At 42.4% G+C, this 20345-nt stretch overlaps 1 protein-coding gene across 9 annotated transcripts in view; it reads left to right on the forward strand.

Annotated features, from left to right (window-relative positions):
* Positions 1-20345, forward strand: part of TANC2 (tetratricopeptide repeat, ankyrin repeat and coiled-coil containing 2) — a 1999198-nt gene that overhangs the window by 1246734 nt on the left and 732119 nt on the right. For all 9 annotated transcript variants that reach the window (XM_069238000.1, XM_069237998.1, XM_069238005.1 and 6 more), the window contains one exon: positions 18212-18360. In XM_069238000.1, coding sequence (XP_069094101.1) covers positions 18212-18360 — 149 coding nt within the window. The remainder of the gene's footprint in view (positions 1-18211; positions 18361-20345) is intronic.

Here is a 20345-nt window from a genome sequence, read left to right on the forward strand (position 1 = left end):
CTCCTGTCCGCCCCCTGCCTCGTACGGCGCCGAAGAAATCCACGGCGCCGATGGATCTGGCGTCGGATGGATCCGAGGATCGGCGTCAAGCTTTGACGTCTGCTGAAGCCATGTCGACGCCTAGAATTGAGCCCAGGTTGCATTCGCGGAGGCTTGCTCTTCGCCTTCTTGAGGAGCAAGAATATCAGAAGCAGGCATTGGAGGAAGGAGAGATTGAGAAACCTCGGTGGGACCTCCATGGTTTAGATACAGCCAGTGGTTTGGACACCTCTCCAGAATGGGACTTAACATCGCTTGGAGAGTATACGGAGGAGGCTGCATCATTCCGCTCGGTTATAAAGAAAGCAGCTGATTTTTTGGACCTTCATTTGCCGGTGTCTGAGCCTAAGCCTAATATTTTAAGAGAAGTATTGCATCCTGCTTCAACAGTTGCAGAGCCACTTCTGCCTTTTAATGAGGCTCTGTTAGATCCAATCCTGGAAATATGGAAGAAGCCAGTGTCATCTTCTGCAGTTAATAGATCGGTGGCTCGCAGATATCGAGTGGCTCCTGCGGACCCAGGCTTTCTGTCCAGGCACCCAACCCCTGAGAGCCTTGTGGTTCAGGCTTCATGTTCATCCCGGTCTGCCCCAGGTTCTTTTCCGGGTGTGCCTTCAGACAGAGACTCAAAGAAGATGGATCATTCTTCTAAAAAGGCTGTTTCGTCATGTAGCATGGCTTTAAAATCTACTAATGCTACATGTATTTTGGGAAGATACATTTACGCCCTGATGGATGAAATAAAGTCGTCCCATGCTGAGGTCCCTCAGGAGGTGTTGAGCCTGGTTTCCAATGCTCAAGCTGCGGCGACCCAAGTGATCCAGTCTGGGCTGGATACGACTGACTCTGTAGCCAGGGCTATGGGTACTGCTGTTGCTACAAGGAGGCAACCCTGGCTTCGTAGCTCTGGTTTCTCTTCGGATGTCCAGTCAGCCCTGTTGGATCTTCCCTTCGATGGGGATAAGCTTTTTGGCTCCAAGGCGGACTCTGCCCTAGAGAGGTTTAAGGAGATGGCGAAGTCTTTAGGCTTGCAGGCCTCCTCTTCTGTTTCGTCCAGACTCTTTAGAAGATTTAGGGGGTTTGGTCGTGGTTCCTCCTCCTCTTTTCGAGGCAGATTTCAGCAACAACCCGCCACTGCTCTCTCCTACAGATTGTACAAGGGGAGGGGTAGGGTCCGAACCAGGGGAGCCGCCCAGCAGCACTCTGCCTCTTCCTCTTGAGGGGTGCAGCATGGGAAGCAGCCTTAGTCTTCCACCAATTCCTTCTCATACCACTCCTGTAGGGGGGAGGTTATTGAAATTTCTCCGCAAGTGGGAGGTTATAACATGAGACTCCTGGGTCATCAGCATTGTGGGGAAAGGCTATGCCCTTCCCTTTCTGGAGTTTCCTCCCCCCCATCCCGCCCCGCCCATCCTACTGTTCAGAAGAGCATCTCCTGTTACTAGAACAGGAGGTTCAAGTCCTCCTTTCAAAGGGTGCAGTGGAGTTGGTTCCAGAGCAGGAGAGGGGTCAGGGTTGTTACTCAAGATACTTCCTGATCCCCAAGAAGGATGGTCGGTTGAGGCCAATCCTGGACCTGAGGATCTTGAATTGGTTCCTCAAACAGGTGAAGTTCAAGATGCTGACCCTAGCTCAGATGCTTTCGGCGCTGAACGATGGAGATTGGATGGTGTCTGTCGACTTGCAGGATGCTTACTTCCTGTGCGACCTGAGTATCGGGATATGAAAGTATCTCCGGTCTGTGGTGGGGTCGCAGCACTATCAGTTTGCGGTCCTTCCGTTTGGTCTTACTTCAGCTCCTCGAGTCTTCACAAAGGTGATGTTGGTGGTTGCAGCAGAGCTCAGAAGGAAGGGGATAGCAGTATTTCCTTACCTGGACGACTGGTTGATCAAAGCCAAGTCTCCGGAGCTCGTGTTGCATCACCTACAGTTGACAGCCCAGTTGTTGTTCGACCTGGGTTTTTCAGTGAATGTGCCCAAATCTCACCTAGAGCCCTCTCAGCGCCTCCTGTTCATAGGGGCAGTTCTGGATACAACATTGAATCGTGCCTTTCCTCCACCTCAGCGGATTCAGGACATTCAGGCGTTGGTTTCAATGTTTCAAAGTGGAGCGGTCGTTCCAGTCCTCAAGGTCCTGCGTCTGCTCGGTCTGTTCGCTTCTTGCATTCTGTTGGTCACTCACGCTCGCTGGCACATGAGGGCTCTTCAGTGGTGCCTCCGGAAGCAGTGGTCTCAACACAAAGGGGATCTCGAGGGATCGGTAAAGATCTCCAGGGACGCTGCGGCAGATTTAAAATGGTGGATTGCGGACGACAATCTTTCCCAAGGAAGGCCGTTCTCGCAACCTCCGCCGGTGGCCACAGTAATAACTGATGCTTCCACTCTAGGGTGGGGAGCTCATCTGGGGGACCTGGAGGTCAAAGGTCATTGGTCTCCTGTGGATATGATGTTTCATATAAATCTGTTGGAGTTGCGGGCAATACGTCTGGCTCTCAAGGCCTTCCTCCCTTCCCTTCGCGGTCAGTCGGTTCAGGTCCTGACGGACAATACTACCGCAATGTGGTATATAAACAAACAGGGAGGAGTATGGTCGTACCTTCTCTGCAGAGAAGCTCTGCGGCTTTGGTCCTGGGCAAGGGACCATCGGATTTGCTTGGTAGCAAACCATCTGGCCGGAGTCTTGAACGTGCGTGCGGACAGTCTCAGTCGGCATTTCTTGACCGATCACGAGTGGCGTCTCCATCCGGATATAATCCGTCAAATCTTCCAGATGTGGGGGATCCCTCGGATAGATCTTTTTGTCACTCGGGAGAACTCGCACTGCCCGTTGTTCTGCAGCCTCCAGTATCTGGTGCAAGGAACGTTGGGGGACGCGTTTCAGATGACCTGGCGCGACCAGTTACTTTACGCGTTTCCCCCCATACCTTTGATTCCTCGAGTTTTGAGGAAAATTCGCCAAGACCGGGCCCAAGTCATCTTAATAGCTCCAAATTGGCCAAGAAGGGTATGGTATTCGGATCTTCTCCAACTCTCTCTGTGCCCTCCGCTCCGTCTCCCTCTCAGGGCAGACCTCCTCTCGCAGTCGCAGGGGCAGGTTTTACACCCCCACCTCCAGAGCCTGCACCTTCATGCCTGGAGATTGAACGGGGCAACCTGAGTTCCTTTTCTCTCCCACCTGAGGTAGTGGATGTTATTTTATCGGCCAGGCGACACTCCACTAAATCTATCTACGCTAACAGGTGGGCTAAATTTGTGATTTGGTGTGGAGAGAAACAAATTGATCTCTTACGTGCCCACTTATCGGATATCTTGACTTTTGCGTTGTCCCTGGCATAGAGGGCTTGTGCAGTGGCTACAGTCAAGGGATATTTGTCGGCCCTGTCAGCCTTTCTATGCCTTCCTGACCAGCCTTCTTTATTTAAGTCTCCTATAGTGCTAAGATTTTTCAAAGGTCTCATTAATAAATTTCCTCCCACTCCTTTCATTATGCCCCAGTGGGATTTAAACCTAGTCTTAACTTTCCTTATGGGCTCGCCGTTTGAGCCAATGCATTCTTGCCCTTTAAGGTTATTGGTTCTGAAGACTGTTTTCCTTGTTGCAATTACTTCAGCAAGAAGAGTGAGTGAGCTGCAGGCTCTATCTGGTAAACCCCCGTACACATCTTTTTATGGGGATAAGGTGGTGTTGAGGACCAAGGCTGCTTTCTTGCCGAAGGTTGTATCACCCTTTCATATGGCCCAGACTATTACTCTTTCCTCTTTTTATCCTCCACCTCATCCTTCGAAAGAGGAAGAAAGACTGCACCGTTTAGACCCGGGAAGAGCGCTGAGCTCCTACGTGGACAGAACGAAGGATTTTAGGTTGGAGTATCAACTCTTCATCCGGTACGTGGGAAAGAGGAGAGGAAGGGCAGTCCACAAGAGAACACTCTCTAGGTGGGTCATTCTTTGCATTAAACTGTGTTACTCTCTGGCAAAGAAAGAACCCCCTGATGGAATAAGAGCTCAATCCACCAGCGCTAAGTCGGCCTCTTCGGCCTTGGCTAGGGGTGTTCCTGTGGTTGACATCTGCAAGGCCGCAACTTGGTCATACCTCCATACTTTTGCGAAGCATTACTGCTTGGATTCGGAGGTTAGGAGGGATGGCCATTTTGCACGGTCAGTGCTGCAGGATTTCTTGGTTTGACCATTCAGGCACCCTCCACCGAGTGCGGTACTGCTTTGGGACTCTATTCAATAGGTGAGGAATCCACAGGTAGTTGTAGCCATCAGAAGAACGAGTTACTTACCTTCAGTAATGACTTTTCTGGTGGATACATTAGCTACCTGTGGATTCCTCACGGTCCCTCCCGCCTCCCCGTTGCCTGTCTGGTCTTACCAAGTTATCCTTGGGTGTGCTCCTCTTGGTATTTGAGGGCCTTCAGATGTATTATAAATATTTATGTATTTATGTAAAAAAATAATTTAAAAAATTGACATTTTGGAATTATGTTTTTATCTTTTGATGTTATTAAATATTGTTATATGATTGATTGTTTCAATGGCCTATTCGTCTCAGAGGCACGTAAAAAATTGTTGGTACTCACGTCGGCGAGGACCTCTTATTGCCTGTGTGACGTCAGACGGCATCGCGTTGGCAATTGTGACGTCTTCGTCGACGTGCGGAAGCTAGGAAGAAGATTTCCGTCGAATGCTGGCGCAAGGGGAGTATTCAATAGGTGAGGAATCCACAGGTAGCTAATGTATCCACCAGAAAAGTTGTTACCGAAGGTAAGTAACTAGTTCTTTTAGCCCTCTTGGAAGTGCTTCTAGCTGCTTCTCTGGTCTCATCTGTAATTCCTCATTCTAACTCCCCTTGGTAATTCCTCACTCTAAGTCCTCTAGACAGTGCTGCTAGCTGCTTCTCAGGTCCCTTCAGTAACTCCCCCATTATAAGTCTTCTAGAACGTTGTGCAGCTGTGTCTCTCTGGTTGCAGTGGTAATTCCTTATTCTTAGTCATCTAAGCAGTGCTGCTAGCTGCTTCTCTGGTCCCGCCAGTAGCTCATCCATTTTTAATCCTCATGGCAGTGCTGCAGCTCTCTCTCTGTTACCAGTGGTAATTCCACATTCTTTGCCCTTTAGACAGTGCTTTTCTAGTCCTGTCAGTAACTCCACCATTCTAAGTCCTTTAAACAGTGCTGCGGCTGTGTCTCTGGTCACTGTAAAAAATCCTCATTCTAAGTCCTCTAGACAATGCTGCAGCTGCATCTCTGTGTCCATCAGTAACTCTCCCATTCTACGTCCCCTAGGCAGTGCTGCAGATGTGTCTGTTAACTCTTCTAGTGGTTTCAGGTAACAACCAAAGGAGTGGGGCTAGTTAGTGTGAATGATATAGACAGTGTTGAATTCAGCATGTCTCCGCTCTGTCTATAATGTGCAGCGTGCCATTATTGACTTGAAGATCTCTGTGCTGAATATCTATCTGAAGCCTTAATGATGCACCCCTAGGAGATTATTGTCCACATTATATTTTTTAGTAGCATTACTGCCCAGTTTTGTATGTTCTTTGACTGATAAAGACCAGCGGTTGTGTGGAAATTGTTAAACTCACCTTGGCAGCGTGTAAATTCTTGAGAAGGCGCTTCAGCCAACCCACGTTCAGAGCTTTGGTATTCACCCATGCTTCAATGGTGTTGATCAGACTGACCCGGTATTTGCATGGTAGGGACCAACCAGAGCACGCAAGGTGTAGATGTGGTCGGCAAATTAGATGGTTGTTCTGAAATAGGTGCATTGGTCTCTCTGAAAGCCTCTGGAATGACTTGGTCATTGTAATAGCAGTTTTAGTGTAGTTACTGTATGCTACTGAGGTGCAGCATGGTCTTTTTTGTGATTTTCTCAGAGGGGAAATTGCCCATTTCAGTTCACTTTTCAGCCACCGAGGGAGGAGGGGGATGTGAACAGGTGTGAATTCTGATTTGGCTGCGTTTTAACATCCTTCGTTTTCAGAAATATCTTGGGGACATACTTTAGCCCTGGTGGCTTTTCATATAGAGAAACGTATTTTTACTTAGTATGTTTATCTTATGTCTTTCCTACGTTTGCATAAAGAGGTGGCTAGTTTAGAGTAAGGTTCTGTTGTTATTCTTTCCCAATAACCCTGATGAACTTTCTTTCAGCATTGGGCTCTGCAGAAAATTATTCAGCTGGCCTTTATAGCTTTTCTTGTTGAGGGTTAGTAGGGCAGTCTCATTTAGAATGCTGGGCATGATGTTTTGAATGTGGTTTATAGTGGCACTTGTAAACCTTTATTTAATTTAGTTTGCAACTTGGGGGCTTTTTGGGGAGGCATGTAGTTTTTTTTTTCTAAAATCCAAATAGGATGACTTTTGGGTGGCTCTTTGATGATATTTTGACTAACTTATGGCAAAGGGGATTTGGGAATTTTACATGGTGGGAAACCTGTATTCATGCTGGATCATCTGCTAGTGAGCCATCTGATTTGGAGATCATTAGATCACATGTAGCGATTGTCCCGCATGGATTTAGAACATTGTTACATTAATGCATTGGTACTGCAGTAAGCTGCTAAGTGAAGCACTGAAATACTGCTACGCTGTGCAGTGCTCGCAGTGCAGTATTAGGTCTCCAAAGAAATGTGTGTTGGAAAATACGTTAAGATACATGTTGATATGGGTCATGCACTGTGCGAGAAAGAGGTTATTACTACTTGTGGGGTTGAATTATGATGTTGATCTTAAATAGCATATAGATGATGATGTTGTCACCACAGCTAGGCACTGTGTGTGACTTCAGCCCTGCTCAATAATGGGTGGCGATTGGAGAAACCATTGCTGTACTGCAGATGCTGTGAGGAAACCACCCATCCACGTGCCATAAAAATCTGCTAGCAGAGTGAAAGTCTACCTTTACCTCCATGATGCAGGTCGCTTGTGACTCCCAAATTGAGTAACGTGAATGAGCTTCATTAAGCCTCTTGCCAGGCCTCTTCCTCATTCTCCTTTTGGACAGGACACATCTCCCGGCTTGCTTGCTCCAGGTGGGAGAAGTGAGTGTAGTAGAAAGGAACTGAAAAGAGGTACAAAAACACCTCAAGCGTGCTCCTACCTAAAAAGAAGGGCTTCAGGTAATGGCTCCTTAGCAAGCTTGATGGTTCATATTCATAATTAATAGTGATTAGTGTAAGAACTGAGGCCCTCATTATGAAAATGTCAATCTTAAGACTGCCACTCCCGCTTTGGCAGTCTTACCACCACAGACCCGGCGGTAAAGACCGCTGCATTACAAGTAGGCCGGTGTGGCCAAAGCCAAACTGCCACAACACCACCGGGCCCACCAGTGCAGTCCCATCGGTGTGGCCGGCGGAAGGCCTCAGACCGCCGGCCGTATTAGAAGGCAGCATACCACCAGGCTTTTCATGGTGGTTGTCCAGCCATGAAAATCCTGGCAGCAATGCATCCCCACACTTCTGCACACCTCCATGCACCCTCCCCACCCATCCACACACTTGAAAACACCCCCGCCCAACCGCATATGTCCATAAAAACACCCCTGCCCTCTCTCACACTGAGATGCACACCTCCCACTCTCACATACACAACCCCCTCCGCAAGCATTCACACCCCACACTCCTCCGTATTCATGCACACCCCTCACACCCTTTACGCACGCATACACACACTTCCCCCTCCGCATACATGTCCCCATCCACATACATGCACACATCCCCCTTATACATGCACACATCTCCCGTATACACACACTTGCACACACAGCCCCAACCGCACCCCCCAACTGCACACTTGCACCCCCCCCCTCATCCGTATACATGCAGACACACACCCCCAACCACATACATGCAGATACCCCCAACCGCATACATGCAGACATCCCCCAAATGCACTCATCCATCCTCACTCGCTTGCTCACAAACATGCACTCACACACCCATTTGCACACATACACGCACTCAAACAGATACCCCCAGCCCTCTGCATAGAAACACATACTCGCACCCCAACACACCCACTCCCCTCCGCTTCCATTCGGACACACACACCCGCCACAAGCATGCATGCACACCCAATCCGCTACACATACACGCACATACCACACACATACAGTCCTGGTCTCCATTATTTTCTGTGGGAGTGTGTTGCACTAGTTCAGAGTGCCCATGTGTGGTGCTTTACTTGCTCTAAGGCTGGGTTGGAGTACATTTATTACTTTTGGGCTGTAGTAACTTTAGAAGTGTAGTTTGTGAATAGCAGTAACCTAACTCTTTTGAGGGTCTGTTTGCAAGTAGTAGTTTGTCCTGCCCTAAACACCTCAGTACTTTTTTCCTAAACTGCTCCCATTTTGTTGTAGATCTTCCTCTTTTAAACTGCTCCCTCATGCCTTCCTACTATTACTTCTCATTAATAAACTTGAATGTGTGAAGGTCTCCTCTTAGAACAGATAGGTTAGGGGGAGATTTATATTTGTAGGTTTGTGAATAGCATTTTGTAATAAGTAGTACTCCTGTATTATTACTGTATGTACTACAAAATATAGTTTGTGAATCAGGCCCTTTGTCATCTTTTATAATGATATGATGTTGTATGTAAATGAGGAGGAATCACACTTGGGTACAATAGACATTGCATATGTTTTCCATAAAGTTGAATGAGAGTATTAGTGTCTGTTATTTAGGGCATTATGAAATGGCAAACCTACATGCACATGCATAGGTCACAAGCGCTGTGTATTATGTATGGCTTTTTAAATGCATCTACCTGCACCTACCCTTTTCTCTATTTTCCTTAATTATCAATTGACCTAGATTAGAAGGGCATGGAAATAACTTGATCAAATAAGTGGATGAAATAAAGATTTTTCTGGATATACAGGATGTGTACTTCTGCTATGTTTTTGGACTGAAAATCTGCATTTATGTCAGTCTTGAATGACTGGTCCTAGATAAGGTGATAAAGAGGTTGCGTATTCGTTCTCCAGAACCTCCGGAACACACTTACAAACAACACTTCTCTTCCAACTGTCCTGTAGGATCCTACAATGCAGGGCTAGAACTTGGAATATGTGCTGGCAGCATCCTGAGGCTTACAGACAGCACCGGAGAGGACACCAAATAATCTCCCTCTGCACAAACATATAATAACCTCATACCATCAAATACAAGAGCAAAGATATGTATGTATCAGTATAAATACATTCTGTACAAACCAAAAACAGAACGATTAGGGAATTTAAACTGATAAAAGAAAAATTAGAAACATCGGAAGTCAGGGGTATCTATTTCCAATCAAACATTACCCTTCTATAGGATTATACTGTTGAAATTCCAAATTCTACCACTGTCAGTCTTTATGGCATTCTGAAACAAGTTAACTACTTCCATGTGACGGGAGAATTTACAATTTCAAATTGGCTTTCCGAGGTAATGGGGGCTTTTGTTAGTACTAAGTCCCCCACTCCGATCACAGGCTATTTTAATACCGGTTTGCAAATGTCATACCTTTTATCCCAACTCCTTTAACTTTCCATTGCCTTCATCTCACTGCACACTTCCTTGCCCCACTTCATTCAACCAGGTTGAACAACAATGGTGGTTTTTCTCCTTTGGAAAAGTTTAAAAAGAGCTTTCCCATCTTCACATTTCTACCAACGCTGTTTTCTAATTGTATACTTTACAGTCCGGTTGAAACAATCATCTGCCCCGTTACATGATGATATATGATATACCGTTTTTACTAATATACCTTTATTTAAAAAAGCAAGAAATCCTTCCTGTCTTTGGAAATCTTTTTTCGGGTCAACATGAGAAAAGGCCACTCAAAGTTAAAAGGTATACACTAGATCTCTTAACATGAGTGGGGTCAAGTGTATTTAAAGATTTCTCGTCTCAAATTTTGCTAGGCAGCTTCCTAGACTCTACGGAATACGCATATTAACAGGCAATTTAGTTAATGATGATAAGTTTGTTGTCAACAATCTATCTTTTGTCTGCACAATATAACTAGTTAAATGCCTTCTAAATAAAGGGGTATCCTTTCGTTTCACATTTCCAAATGGAAACAGTGAAACATTGTTTTCGAATTAAAGGCAGCATGGCTTCTTTTTAGAGATGTTCAGGACAAAATCAATTTTACGAGTTTTAATTTCTGGATTTAATGGCAATTTCCTGGTTCCCCAGGAACTGGTTGTGTCTGACCTGAAAAGTTTCCCAGTAAGAAAAAAGAGAAAGCATCATTCAGGTGCCAAGCGGCTGCTACCCCAGCAAATGTGCGAAAGAAGACAGTGAAAAAACTTTCCAGTCACTGAAGGTGCCAACCATTCCGACCAGTACTTCAGTCCTGAAAGTTTATTAAATGAAAAACAAAACAAAAAAAATGACTCACCCTTTACAGTAATTAATGAACATCTGAGCATCACACATCTTGATATCAGAATGCTGCTTTTGATATTGTTTGGTTACTGTTTTCAAGATTCTCTGTGGATTGTTTCATGGAATAAATCTTTAATTTCGTCGGTAACAAGTTATGTTAGAAAGTCTACATCGCACTCAAATATGTGTTTTATGAAAATACATCAAAGCAGATTAATTTTAATGGCTGTGTATGAAACTGTAGAGATTAATACAAGAAAAAAACACAGTATTCTTTATCTGTCATGTTAAACACTTCAAAACCTGGCATCAATATTCCTTAACTCTGTGGTATTTGTTAGCCCACTTTCAATTACATAGTTGAGAATACAACATTCAGACTTGGTCTTCGGTGCCCATTTGTTTATTCTAGCTGTGAACTAGTACTGTAATGTGACTTAGCTTCACTGTTCAGACCATAGTGTTTTGTTTTTACTGAATATATACACAAGTGGCTATACCCACATTTTCTCTCTTCTTTGTGTGAACACTGTGGACAGTGAGTACTCTTTGTGTTTTTTTAATTTTATGACTATTTGTACTTATTGATGTTTCTAATTACATTGCTTTCTTCAGAGGTAGTGGTTAGGCCCATTGATTGACTGGTTTAATGTGTACCTTAATTGATTATGGTAATTTACTTAGTATTCATCCTATATTCTCTTTTCTTAATGTGGCGTTGGTAAATTGTTGTTCTAGATTATACTTACCTAGGTTCCCTTGGCATAATGAGTCGTACTTCCTTCTTATGAGTCAGATATAAGGGTGAATGGCACCCTCATGAACTTCAGTGTACTAAAAGATGAAATTAATATTATAAGATCTGTAGACGTCTCGTCATCTGGCCATGCAAAGTAGTGAATGCTTTTGCCCCGCTTAACTACCTGATCATCCCTGAAATGTTAGGTATAGTACCATTATCTTCTCCACACACTTGAGCTCAAGTGCACACATAAACACATCTGTCCCGATTGCATGTGAGCCACAATTAACGGGCCTACCTACTCTGTTCCCGCCGAAGGCTCAATCACACCATTCTTGCATAACTTGCCTTGTTCGATCTTCACTTGCCTGTCTCACAGCCAAGGGAGCATTCGTCATTACCATAACTGGTATGCTATTCATCATTTGTTTGATTTGGTGAACATTTATTAAAAAAATTAGGATAATCAAAGACTGGGAAAAACATAACTTTCTAACCTGTACTGTACAGTTTGCATGCAGCTCTTTGATGGCAGTTCATAGCTCTCTGTGCTAGATTATGATTATACCTTATGAACTACACAGTGACAAAAGCAGTATCCCACTGAGCATTGCACATAAAATACTGTGCTGTGATCTGCGTAGTATAAGTTCTTTGCAGCAGGCATATTAACTCTCTGCACTACCGTAGATGAGTCAAAACTGCCACTAGACAAACTCTCATTTCTTTCCAGCAGGAACATTAATCACCAGAGTTATCTTGGCACTTTTATTGTTGCCTGAAAACTGTTGGAGACTCAAGGAACTCTGCTGTGCTTTTAAAACTCCTGCTTTGCTAGAAAACCGCCCCCAGTAACAAAAGCCCCAACCCCATCCTTCCAGCCTCCTGGGGAAACACCGGATGCCAGGTTCGGTCTTGACAATATTGTTGTTACTCATCTATCTTATGTTGAATTAGTTTCAACTTTTATCAGCATAATGTGTTTCACAAAAGAAAATCTAAATTCAAAATGTAAACAAAATAATCACTCATTGAAACATTAAGTAATGATGGATCGGTGGGCCTTATTCACAGAATCTAAAAACACTGTTTATTACCACCATAATTATCATGCTGTGCACATATCTCCTAAATCTGAAAGCCTTACAACACAAACACAGAAGAAACAATAAATGAGCTTCCTCTATGTTGCAGTTAGATTGTGTATTAAAAAACCTTTTTTCTGATCGTAATTAATTCACGGCAAATGAATAAAAGGGTGTTAGAGACTTTTCACTAATCCTGCATATACAACTCCTGTTACATTTCTGTCTGCCTGATTGAAACAATATTATATAAACTGATTGCAAATGTTTTGGATCATAGTTACTTTTAAATACCATTTGTAGTGCAGCTGAGGTAGCCGGGGCCCAAAAGTTATCGTAATGTAGTCTTCTGCAAGGAACAATAATGTGCTTTAAAATATTTTTCTGAGGGCTTTGATGTTTCTTTTGAACTGTTTTCTAGGCATCCGAACTTGAGCCCAAAGTTCGTCCAAAACATATCTAAGAAATGTAGCTGCTTTACCTCATGAATCCTACAAGCAGATTGATTCTACACTATCTCCCAATGCTTTACGTATATTATGAAAATAAAGAAGAGCAGATTTGTTGTATAATTTACCAAAAGATGTTACCAAATTCTAAGTACAAGATCTCATGAGGAGTCCATTGGTTTAATCTAAATAAGCTTCTGAAAGGGGAGACCTAAATTTTATATATTTTTTAATCTATCTGAATAAATGACAGAGCAGTGGTGAAAGGATACGCCTTTTAGCATTGACAGCATTAGAAATTGTAAAATAAGATGCCACAATTTTCATAAGAAATATCTTTACCCCCAGCAGTTCCTTTGGCACATTTATCTCATGTAGATGACAACTGTGAGGCCCAGGACAGATTAGCAGATAGGAAGACACCTAATTAGTCTTAGGCTTGAATATTGTGTAAGTTGGCAGCCTCTACTTTCCATACAACCTTGCGAGAGCACTTAACAGAAATTATACATGTTTTAGTCAACTTCATTTTAGACTATTTATCTTACAATATAAGCACATGAAGCCCAAAGTGTGCCTTAACAACATCAGCATTGGTGATGAAAGGATTTTTTCCCACTCAGTTTAAGGGGGTGACAGTTGACACCAGTAATGTGGTTCAATAGTTCCAACAGATAGATATTATATAAGGTGAGGACCAGTTTGCAGCCTTGTTTTTACCCCAGGCATGTTTGGTAAACTCACATTCATTCCCACTTTGAACTTGCACCCAGGTAGAAGAATATAGGTTTTGAGTGAAATACAATACTGTGGATTCAACATTCACAGGCCTACATTTTGGACCATCATCTCGCTCTATTTGCCCTATCAAACACATTGTCAAAAATGTATATAGCATCGATTAACACTACCTATATTTAATGTAACCTCTTTATCCAGATTTGTTTTGTTGAACATATTTGATGCTGAATTAAAATCAGTGCTAATAAACATTGGCAAAGCCAGTAGTTAAGTCCGGTTTTAGATGTTTCTGTTTGTTGTTGTAATTGTTGTGTGTTGGGGGTTATGTTTAAATGCACTAACAGAAAACACATACAGAGGCACCCAAATCCTGGTCAGGTAGCTCACTGTGTCAAGCACAGGATTCTACTTCACATGGTTTAGCCAAGGCTCTTAAATACATAGGCCATGCATCTAGTAAAGGATCCCTTGTTAAACTTATTTGGCCACTCTTTGTTTCGAAACCCTGCCAATTTCCACTCAGATCCCCATCAAACCATTCCCTTCCCACTTAAAGCACTATTCGGCTTCCAAATTTGAGTTTCAGTTAAATCAGAGAATAGTGAGTTGAAATGGCACAGTTTCCTGAAAAGGTGTTTAATGTTAACAGTCGTGCACCTTAATATTTGCTAAGATGACATCTTTCTGGGTTATTGGGTCTAGCAAAGATGATTTAGCTATTTGAAGTAAATTTAACAAACAGTGGCCACCACATTCTGATTCATCCTAAGCCCACCTCACAGTTTCCAAATGCACCTAAAGAGGTACATCCACCTCTTCAGCCTGTCCATTGGGTACTGACCCATGGTACAGTCAGACAAGTTGCAAATGTTATAGTAAAGTTACATTCTATTAGTAGCCTGTCCCAAGTGCTTAGGCCTTGGCTGACTAGGCTTGCCTCTTGCTAAGCTGTGGCACTTGGATCAATATGGTAAATGAACTGCAAGTTTAACCCAAAATGTATCTTGGCTGTGGCTGCTTTAGTGTAGCTAACAGGGTGACCCGTGACCTCAAAACCTCCTGTGTCTTGTCCGATTTAATTGAGAGGTTTTGTGAATAACTTCAAGGATTGGCCACTGAAGAGATCTTTTGAATGTCCTTCTTTAATACACATAGCACAGTCATTACTGGGAAGAATCACCGTTTCGTCCCAGTAGCTGAAATGCTACTCTTTACTTATTAGTAGAATGAAAGTGTCAGGTTTCTGCTTAGGAGGGTCCCATTTGGGAGAAAAAACATAAAAGTAAAGGTTAAACAAACGCTCATTGCCAATCTTGTAGCTTTTGATTGACGATGAAGATTAATACCTAAGTTAATACCAAACTCGCCCTGACATCATGGAAGAGAAAAGAGCCAAGAAAAGTCATTGAAAAGTAGATCCAGTGACAGACCCTAATGTAAGAATTAAAATTCTGGGACAAAAACAGTAGAAAGTGGGCGAAGAACACAATGAAACTAGAGAAAGAAGTATGTTGTGACTCCTATCACTTCTGTGTGTCCTTCAATAAATTATTCAAAAAGAAAGTGACATTACAGGAAAAATAACTCCACTTCATCTTGGATTGGGTACCTTGAATAGAATTGTCTGAAAAGTCCACCACTTTGGAAATGGCAGTTTATAAGATCTATTCAAACCCCTTTGCTGAAACTCCTGGTGCCACTCTGACTCACAAAGAAGCCCAAGTTTGACATAATTTGCCCTGCACTCAACTCCACAGTCCTGGCACTGCTTTTCTCTCCCAAACTTCTGTGTGGCTCATGGAACATTGCTCCAGGTGATTGCGAGCGTGAAAATGCAAGTACTTTCTAGATGGCGAGGATATGTAACCATTCACTGAGTAAGACATCCAGCACCATGCTGCCGGACTATGCAGGGAGTGCACCTTCTTCGTCTGCATGCTTTCAATCTCTGGTAAGCCCTCGGCACAGATGTAATAATAGATCTGTATTTCCAGAATCTATTTTATGTAAAACATTTGAAAGAAAGATTTGTACTTGTTGACCTGAAAAACGTCTCCGACAGTGAAAAGGCTTAACTTCAGGTGTGATGTAAGTGTGCATGCTTCCCTTGCACGTTCCTTTTATGGACACTGTCACTTTCTCTAAAAATAGAAAACTGCCTTGTCTTCTCCTTCGCCTGCTTGAGGTGTTTATAGAAGACAGCATCTAGTGGGAGGTGAGATTAAAAATAAGAGGGGGAAGGTGGCATTGGGGGGGAGTGGCATTGAATGGCTCTGCTTAAAGTGTAAAGTCCTTTGTGGGTGGTAGATGCCATCAACAGTCCAACTTTAGTCACATCTGTGCAGCAGTAATTGCAGTCCTTTGTCGGAGAACATGCGCTAGCACTCATACTTTTTTTGGTGAGTGAAATGTTAAAACTGAAAATAAAAAGTAGATTTGAACATTTGTAATGTGGAAGCACGGTGATGTACATTTTCTCTTATATATAGAAAATATCTAATGCCTTTTGCGGTGCCTCAGAGGAAAGAGGGGTCATTGTGAGAAACAGGTATTCTGAAAAAAAATATAACTAACGTCCTTCCCACTGTGTATTCTAGTTGATAGTCTAGCACCAATCTGGGTATGTTCAGTTTTATTCTCTGTTTTTTCAGCCTGACTCTTCTGTCATTTGCAGCGTCGAATAAACTATAGTATAATGGAATTACCCTGTGCGGAAATGCAAATAAATTGTATGAATAAAGGAGGATCTCTATACATTGCTGCTTCGCATTGGGCTCTTTAAGTTTTAGGTGTTTATTTTAACTCTCTTTTTATGTTAGTGCAACATTGTTACTTGTTAACGTTCTACTGTTTGGGTTTTTTGCTGTTTGTTATCTTTCTGTTGCTTGCAGCTGCTGACTTCACGTCTCATGATTTATGATTTGCTGGAGCGCCTGGCTGGGTGCTCCAGCGCAGACTAGAAGCCTGGGCCTGCTGTCTCCAACCCGGCACAGTGCCGTGTTGGAGAGAGCCCTGTGCGCATTTGAGTTTCGTTGGCCCGAGACAACCGGCCAGACATACATGTGCACGTAAGGGAGTGCTTTGTGCACGCACCTCCATGGCTGTCATCCTCCCACGGGCCCGCCCCTTTAAAAATAAAACAATTGTTTTATTTTTAAAAGTTTGCAGCTCCTGCTGCCTGCTGGAGGTCGATGCTCCTTCACCATAGAGGAGAAGGTGCCCCTGAACAAATTTGAACAAGAGTAAACAGCTATGTAATACTCAAGACTGTTCTTTAGAAATACAGTAACTGTTCATTTTCTAAAGAAACGGACATTAATTTGTATGAACCACTGCTGTAAAACATTCATGTTCCATTTTAGTTAAGCCTTCTAGACCTAGTGGGAGTTGTTAGGTTGCGAAGGATCTATTGTTAGCCTACCAAGAACTTAAATTAGACTTATAGCTCTCCCATTGCTTACCATTGTTCGGCTTTACTGTCACCCTCAAGAAATATAGCGCCACATCACTCTCCAAATGATGCTGCTGCTCCTACAAAATGATGCAGCCATCAACAGTGGTGTCATCATACCTTTTTTCAGTTAGTTCATGCTGTAGAGCATTGACATTTGAGCTGATGCAGTACACCATGAGCAAAAAGCATTAATGGATCCAATACGAGACCTATTGACGTTTCAAATGAGAGACCTATTGTATTTACCAGTGCTTTGGTTCTGTTTTAGATGCATGCTCTGGTGGTGAACAATCAGTGAGCATGGTACTTTACAAAAAAACATTTTGCCATATGAGAAGAGGGGTACAGGAGCTTCGTGTTTTGAACCACAAATGTTTTGAGGCATAACATAATGCAGACGTGATCCAACCTAGAGCTGTCACAAATGACAAAAATTTGTGTTGATTGTGCTTTGTATGTGATAAGATATTTTGTTACTAAAGTGATCATTTATAGACATGAACGATGTGCATGTTTTGCTCCGTGCATAACTTTTTGTTTGCTAATTTTTTTATTTAAGGATGCAACTTATGTTTTCGGTATTTAGTCATATCATGGGCATAGCATGTATGTGAAAGTATGTTTTCCTTTGAACATAATTTATTTAAACTGAGTTTTTGCCACTGTTTTGATTTGACCTTCCAGTTTATTTTATTGATCTTTAATTAAATGTTATGTTTTAATAATTGTATACAAGTAAACCGTCATAAGAACTTCCTGTTTACGTAGCAGGAAGGTTGGGTGTTAACACTCATATTTTATTGCATAATATTGCATTACTGCAGTGTGAATCATCTCCAAAGACATCAGGCATAGCACAGTTATTATTCATAAGTGTAAGTAGTTTCTCCATGTTCCCGTAAAGATCTCTTGATTATGCCTACTACTGAATGGCACCCTCTCCATAGATGACAGTGTTCTATATATGTTTAAACCAGTCTTATGCGTTAAAAAAGCTCTTGCTGTTCCATTTCCGAAAAAGTAATGTCTTATTACTACTGCAATAACGTTTTCTTTGTCCAGAGGCTTTAAATAAGAATTGGTCATGCCATTAAAAAGAATGTCTTTGGTGTCCTTTCAACGACTCTTCCAATAACCAGGTGGATCCTCACTAAGACTTCCTTCTAAAATATTGATACCTTAATTCAGTTTACCAACGTACGTGAAACTGGTTTAATATTCAAGAACTATGTTTTCTAGCACTGCTTAGGAATTAACAGTACGCTTTCTATGTTTTATTGATTATCCCACAACAGTGTATCTAATTTATCTTTCTAGATGAAACTGAGCCAGAACTGGGACCACCCCCATCCGTAGATGAGGCAGCAAACACACTCATGACTCGCCTGGGCTTCCTCCTTGGAGAGAAAGTCAACGAAGTACAGACGGGACCCCAGTACAGCATGGAGATTCAAGATGAAAATCAGGTGTGTAATTTCAAACATGCCAAGAGCAGTTGAGAGCTTTTGTTTCTTCTGTAGCCAATGACATTATTCCAACCCATTAGCAATCATGCCATAATAAATAATTTCCCTTGCTGTGATATCTTCCCCTTCTGGCTGGTACTCAAGGTGAGTTTTGACTTGCCTGGCATATTACAGACAGGAAGCAACTCTTTGAGCACAATAATAATACATGTCTCCACTTGCTTGTTCACTAAAATGATAAGTAAGGTTCCAGTGAAAGAAAAGTGGTAGACAATAAACATACCTTCCAAGTGCGGAAGTAAGTACCATAGCCATCACACTTGATTGCAATTTCTAAAAGGAGACTGTGTGAGTTTTAAGGAAGGATGAACAATTTGGGTGGAGGTTTAAAGAGTGGATTTGTTAACAACAAAACAAACATCATTTTAAAGCATTTATAAAAACATTTAAGAAACATTCATAAAACAACAGTCACATAATTCCTCAAAGATTCCTCAAAATATATTCACATACTACATTGCTGCAATGCATGGCTCTTTTACTGCTGTTACATAGTTATGAAGTCCTTTAATTATTTGTGTTGCCAGTGTTGAAAGGTACAGCAAAAAAGGACCACAAAAAGTAAGAAGTAGTCATCAAAGATGAAGGTTTATTTTCATAAGCACCTGAGCCACCGTCCACCTTTCACCCCCCAGGACTCTCTCATGACATCTTACCATATTCCATGTTCATTTCAGTGCAGGCGAAGCTTCAGGGCAATTCACACTACCCCATAGGACAAGCCAACTTACACAATCTATTTGGTGCAAGGTGGGGTGGTCTTAATTATTTAATTAGGAGATGGTAGGTGTTTGTTTACCTAGAAGACCCATGGAGATGTTTATATGTATTGCAAAAACTTAAAGAAAACTCAGATTGCATTTTAAAATGACTCCTTTATATATTAAAAGACTCTGTTGTATAGATTGCTATGAAACATACACACACATAAAGTAAAAGACTAGTTGTTAGCTTTATCTTGATGACTCCTACAATGAGAGTATTCTTCACTCTGCCAAACCATGGGACTGTTGGGATGTCTCTTGTTTTGTGATATAGGTGTATAGATTATCATCCCCTGTTCCAAACAAAGAATATCAGCTACATCACATTCCAGTTTTCCGGTGGAAGGTTTCCTGTGAGGCGTTACCAGTGCAGAAAGATTGTACTTTTAGTGATTTTAACCTAGCATACATCAAAGAGCTAAACATTACCACCCTCACCTGGATCTAAAGGTGCATCTGCGGAAGTAAAATGGATTGATCTTAGGGTAGCTGGAAGTAGTCTGAGAGCCATATATGGCAAGAAAAAAGGGGTCACCTGGGTCATTATCATGCTTGTGGTTCTGAAAATATTTTCATTGCTCTTGAGCTGGCCTAGTGGGAAAACATATATCACTTGACCCAGCCAGTGAAGTAGTCCTTTGCTGAATGAAGAGAACACAGTCTTAAGGAAATAAAATGCTGTCCTTTCCAAACCTCTAATACTTAATGATCTCAGACAGAGAAGCTTTTCCTCTTGTGCTGCAGTGCTAAACACTCCAGAATACAGCGGTGCAAGGCGTTAGCACTCTAGAGATCCAGAGGTTCTCACTTCAGAGGACAGTAGTGAAAAACAATGAAACACATATGTTCCAGGTGTTACTGATGTAACTGTGCTTCTAATGTTCTTACTTCTGCAGGCTTTGTATGCAATGGTTGGAATATTACAAAGTACAACATCTTGCAATTTGAAGAAATGATGTATTGAAATAGTTAACCAGGTGCTCTAGACCTGACTTTATTAATTGCATGTGATGTTATGCGTTGTGATGTGATGATGTGTTGTGATGTGATGTTATGTTAAGTTAAAAACACACTATCACCCGCAAGGTTATCCTGGTGCTGAGTAGGTGTGTGTGAAAGCCCTGCCTATACTAGGTTGATTAATTGAAAAACCAGGGCTTG

Source organism: Pleurodeles waltl, chromosome 6 (genome assembly GCF_031143425.1).
Source record: "Pleurodeles waltl isolate 20211129_DDA chromosome 6, aPleWal1.hap1.20221129, whole genome shotgun sequence".
Classification (NCBI taxonomy): domain Eukaryota; kingdom Metazoa; phylum Chordata; class Amphibia; order Caudata; family Salamandridae; genus Pleurodeles; species Pleurodeles waltl.